At 37.2% G+C, this 5,447-nt stretch overlaps 1 protein-coding gene across 2 annotated transcripts in view; it reads left to right on the top strand.

Moving 5' to 3' along the window:
• The first annotated feature begins 1,652 nt into the window (after positions 1–1,652).
• Positions 1,653–5,447, top strand: part of zgc:92664 (uncharacterized protein LOC436695 homolog) — a 56,777-nt gene continuing 52,982 nt past the window's right edge. The window contains exons 1-4 of one of the 2 annotated variants that reach the window (XM_044183529.1): positions 1,653–1,996; positions 2,732–2,826; positions 4,133–4,359; positions 5,334–5,441. In XM_044183529.1, the coding sequence (XP_044039464.1) occupies positions 1,862–1,996; positions 2,732–2,826; positions 4,133–4,359; positions 5,334–5,441 (565 nt within the window). In that variant the 5' untranslated portion in view covers positions 1,653–1,861. The remainder of the gene's footprint in view (positions 1,997–2,731; positions 2,827–4,132; positions 4,360–5,333; positions 5,442–5,447) is intronic. The other variant, XM_044183530.1, reaches the window with a different exon arrangement.

The raw sequence follows: 5,447 nt of genomic DNA, 5'->3' as shown, positions 1-5,447 counted from the left end.
AAAGAATACTTGAAATAAATGTGTCTTTTTATATACAGGCCATAAGGACAAAAAAGGATTCATATTTGTGTGTAAGAAAATAAGGTCAAAATAAAAATGAATGCATCTTTAATTTTAGAGGGGACTGGTGGAAAGTAATGGTGGATTAATTGATTGCCATAGTAATTGATTTAGGGTTAATCTGATCTCGGTCTCTAAAACAGAAACCCCAGAGTTTCTCTCATTACTAAATGTATTATTATTCGTCTTATTACTATTATTATCATTATTATTCCTATCATTCAATTAAATTCAATTTTATTTATGTAGCGCCAATTCATAACAGAAGTTATCTCATTGCACTTTTCCTAAGTGAGCAGGTCTAGACCGTACTCTCTAGAATAAATTATTACTATTATTATTTTATTAATGTTAATATTACCACTACCATTACATTATTATTATTTTAAAATTTTATGTGGAATTTGCATTGTGCTACTGTATGCACTCTCTCTCTCTCTCAACAATTATTATGCCTATTAAAAGGAAGTTTTTCCTTGCACTGTCGCCAAAGTGTTTGCTCTTGGTGGGATTTGTTGGGTCTCTGTAAATAATATTATAAAAAGTACGGTCTAGACCTGCTCTATAGGAAAAGTGCAATGAGATAACTTCTGTTATGAATTGGCGCTATATAAATAAATTGAATTGAAGGAAAAGACAAAGACAAATGCACCTCATCCTTATGTGAATCAAGGCTATATTAGCACCATTTTCAACATGGTCTATAACCATGAAAGTCTGTTGGGATAGCTCTTTACGAGAAGGTTGAATTCCAAAATTGATTTCCTTTGTTTTTTCCCCTTTATTTGTGATTACGGCCTTTTTAAATACATTGGTGATTTGGTCTTTGCGGACCTTTTACAAAAGAGCGATGTGGTAAGTGAAGCAGACTAAAATTTCATATAGTCTGCTATGTGAATATACCATGGCCCTACAAAAATGGTGCACAACAGGAGAGAGTAGTGCTTTTTTGCTTGCTCCCACTCATATCAACTGATACTATTGGTGAAGAGCTTGTAGGTCGTTTTACATGTTGTTTCTAATGTTCCATGTCTTAATGTTTTATTGTGTGACCATGTAGTCAAAGATCAAAATCATCATGATGGTATAGGTATCTCATGGTATAAGATAGTATAATATAACAGACTAAAATAACAACACATATACTCAAATTTTTATTGCACATATGGATCGAAACTTGAATGGCTGCTAGAATTTCTGAAAACCACCAGATGTCACTGTGCTTTGTGCTGAGTTCACTTCCCCTAAACTTTAAATCTTAGTGCAGAAACTCAAATAAAGAACCAAAGCCTTTTTAAAACCTATAAGATTATTGGTTGAAACATACAAACAGCTCCTTGCAGTATCCTTATGCTTTATTTGTGTAATGTTATAATTTCGTTCATTGTCACTAGGATTCCTTCTTTTTTGTATACGTGTATAAATGTTACTGTCTCTATTTTGAGTGTGTAATTATTCTAAATAAATATAAAAAAAGAAACCCCAACACTTTATAAGGCTTCGTCCGCCCACTATCGCATTATATTGTTATGTGGACGTTAATCTCTCAAACGGGCACAATAAATTGTATTACTGAATGTAGAGATTACCAGGAGACATTGAAGGCAGCACCAGCCTTCTCGTTGCATTCATTGCGTGATCTGACCTGTCTGTCCCCAGTGGTAATATAATTCACTGTAGATAAAACATTGATAGCACTATGCATCAGTCTGTTCAAATGTTCGACTTTTCCAGGCACCGACACTAAAAGCGGTGGAAGAGCAGATTTCTAGCTGCTCTGCTACATTAGGAGGAGCACCAAATGCTACCTAGCTACACTGTTAGCATCTTAGCAGTTTTTTCCGTCCATTTGAAGGTATCATCGAGTCCTACTCATAGACTAAATACAGTCTATGGTACTACAGAGATCAGCAAAATGACCTCAGCTTCCACTAAAGTAAGTTACACATAAACTAGTGAGATGTAGTTTGCCGCCGCAGAATTAAGTTTTGCCTAGTCTGAATAGTAACGTTACCCTATTGTACGCAAACGCACGAGCCCTTCAGTGTGCTTCCCGCTGCTGCTCGCGGGAGCAACGCAGAATATCAGTGAATTAACCTCAGTGTTAAGAGATAGATATGGAAACGCTTCTAGATCACATATTCTACTGAACAACTCTGATATATTCTAATTGGTCGTGTCTTGTCATGTCATAATTTTCATAAAGCTTCTTCATTCACTCTATGCACAATGGTCCATAAACACCTGGCTTTGACCTCATCTCCATTCAACACTTTTTGGATGAACTGGAATGCAGACTGTGAGCCTGAGCTCATCACCCAACATCAGTGTTGGACCTCTTTAATGCCCTTGTGGCTGAATGGGAACAAACCCCCTCAGTCAGGTTCATCATCTAGTGGAAAGACTGAAACCATGATCAACTGTTGCATATGGCTGGATTGTTCAAGTGTCTACATACTTTTGGTCATGTAGTGAATCTCACACACTGCCTGTGATCATGTGATGGTGTCCACTGCCGGTTGAATGATCCATTCCACTTTCACTCGAACTACATTTCCAATTTCACTTATTATTTGAGTCGTACATTTCTCTGCAAACAGTGTGTGCAAAAGTGAAACTGGCACCCGTCAATGTTGCAGAGTCCAGTTTTATGTTAGTGTGTGTTCCACAGGTTGGTGAGATCTTCTCTGCAGCTGGTGCTGCCTTCACCAAACTAGGAGAGCTCACCATGCAGCTTCATCCAGTGGCAGACTCCAGTCTTGCAGGGTAACCCCCCCACCACCACCACCACCACACACACACACACACACACACACACATACACACAAACACTCATACACATTAATAGGGAACAACCATTTGAACAGAGAAGTTTGCAGGTGTAATGTTTCAGACAGACCCTTTTTATTGCAGGGCAGTGGGCTTGTTTGAAATAAATTCCGCAATCTGGGAGTTTGACACAAAGCTGCTGTCAACTCAGACAGTTTCCAGCAGCATCACCAGGATATAATCACAAACACTATCACACACACAGGAGTGGAAAAGCAAAATTTCTGAATACAAGACATAAAGTTTGTTCATTGATCTGTCAGATTAGATTAGATTAGATTCAACTTTATTGTCATTACACATGTACAAGTACAAGGTAACGAAATGCAGTTTAGGTCTAACCAGAAGTGTAATAAACAAGTGTGTGCATAAATGCAGGATAGAGCAGTATTATGAAAATATGCAAATGATGCAGTATAGGAGTGCAAATGATGCAGTATATGTATAAATAAATAGTCTGGTAGTGCAAATGAACATGTGGTACATGTAGCAAAAACAATATCAATATAGCAGCATTAGCTATATGATCCATTAGATTATTAGACAAACATCAGTCTGTACATATCTTCACGTCCTTCTTGTTATTAAAAGCTAATGTTCTGTATTGTATCAGGAAGATTTGGAATTAATTTATTTAGCTTCTTTGGCTGATAAAAGTTGTCTTCAACCACAGAAAATGTAAACCTTCATAGTATAAAATAAAGAAAATAATAACATCAAATCTTTGCGATCAAACAAAAACAGAAGCTTAATGGTGCTGGTCAAACATCTACTCTTATGGTACTTGCGAGTAGTCACTACTTGAAGTGTATTTCTGGTAAGTGTTACACTGCAAGTGCCTATTAAGACTACAACTACAAGTGTGTGGAAGTTTTTTGGAGGCACTTGGTTGATGAGGCCCTCCCGTCCATCAAGCAAATGGCTCAATGGAGCTCAGATAGTTAGTCAGTTGGTTTTATTTTATTCCACATAATGAACAGGGATCAGCCATACAGTATTACAGTTACAATCAGATGGCAGTGAAAGAATGCACTTTCAGGAGTTGAAGAAGTGATACTATTGCTGGGGATGCAGTTTTTGGCCATATTACTTTGAGTCAGATAAAAAAATTGGGATCAGTTTCATGTCTGTGTATGCAGTACAAATAGGTCTGTGAATGTGTGTAGGCTAGTTTAGTGTATGTGGATGCTCCTGTTAACCTGATATAAATACTAAAGTCACTTTAGTTCCCATGTTCCCCCAGTGGTCAGATGAAGAGCACAGTGAAGAGGAAGCTGTATGAAGACGGAGCTCTGCCCGCCTCCTCTGATGGGTCTAAGAAGGTCATCAAGAAAGCCACCACTACTGTTGCCATGGCAACACAAGGCACTCCAGCCGTCATCTCTGTGCCCACAACTCAGGTTGTTGTGGCATCAGGACTACAGGGTTCCCCCTCCAGCCAGCCCCCCCTGAAGAAACAGAAGACTGCAGGTGAGTTAGGAAAACTAAATGGATCCAGCAGCCTTTACCACGTGTCATACACATCTCTACAACATAAAGGTATTCTGTTGTGAATATTCCATATTGAAATATTGTTCATGTCCATCCTATAATTAAAAAAAAATATTGAGAACCTAATATTGAGACAGAATATCACTTTGAATATCCCACTCAGTTTTTTATATATTTTAATTATTAAGATTACTAAGAAGAGAGGTATGCACATCCAAAAAAACTCTTCAACAGGTACTGGACTTGGAAGGAAATATGGTAAATGGACTGTACTTATATAGCGCTTTTCTAGTCTTCTGACCACTCAAAGCACTTCACACACTACATATCACATTCGAGGTAAGACACAGGAACGGCTTGGGTATTGAGGAGCTGCAGCATTTATTCATGGGCAAACTGTGACCTACACTGTACATTTACTGCCACTAGACAACTTCACTGTTGTTCATTATAGAATCCACATACTTTTTTTTACTCCATCTTCATTTATCTGTGGAATTGATTTTATGGATTGTGTTTTTCTTTTTAGCAGTAATCAAATCATTCAATTTGTTGCATGATTTGTCTCAGTAGCTGTTTCAGTAATGACACTGTTGTAAAATAGCAGTAACACACAAAAGGGGACTGTTTTTTCTTTTTTATTATTTAAATCATCAACTAACAGAATATCAGTGCCAACATCATGTTATAGCCACTTGTGTTTTCTTGCTTAAGTAACCTACATTTGGTAACAAATTAACCATGTCAGAATATTAACTTTTACATAGAACCTTTTGGTATGAATCTACAACCATACATCATAACAGTTTTTGTTATTTTTTGAAGCCATCAAGTCTGTCTAGTATACATTATTTAAATTGTTTTGTTCAGTAATAATTTTAGAGCAACTGGTGTTTTTGATGAACATTTTTTTACAATGCCTACAAATCTACATATTTTGTGTGTGTGTGTAGATGTGACCCTCAGTGCTCTGAATGACTTAGATGTTAACAGTGATCTTGTGGACATCGAGGGACTGGGTGATGGATCCAACTCCAAAAAACTCAACAACTTTGATCAAGGTGAAG

The sequence above is a fragment of the Siniperca chuatsi genome, linkage group LG22 (assembly GCF_020085105.1).
Source record: "Siniperca chuatsi isolate FFG_IHB_CAS linkage group LG22, ASM2008510v1, whole genome shotgun sequence".
NCBI classification, from domain to species: Eukaryota; Metazoa; Chordata; class Actinopteri; order Centrarchiformes; family Sinipercidae; genus Siniperca; species Siniperca chuatsi.
The sequence above is the reverse complement of the archived record's forward strand: the minus strand, read 5'-3'. Positions and strand labels throughout refer to the sequence as shown.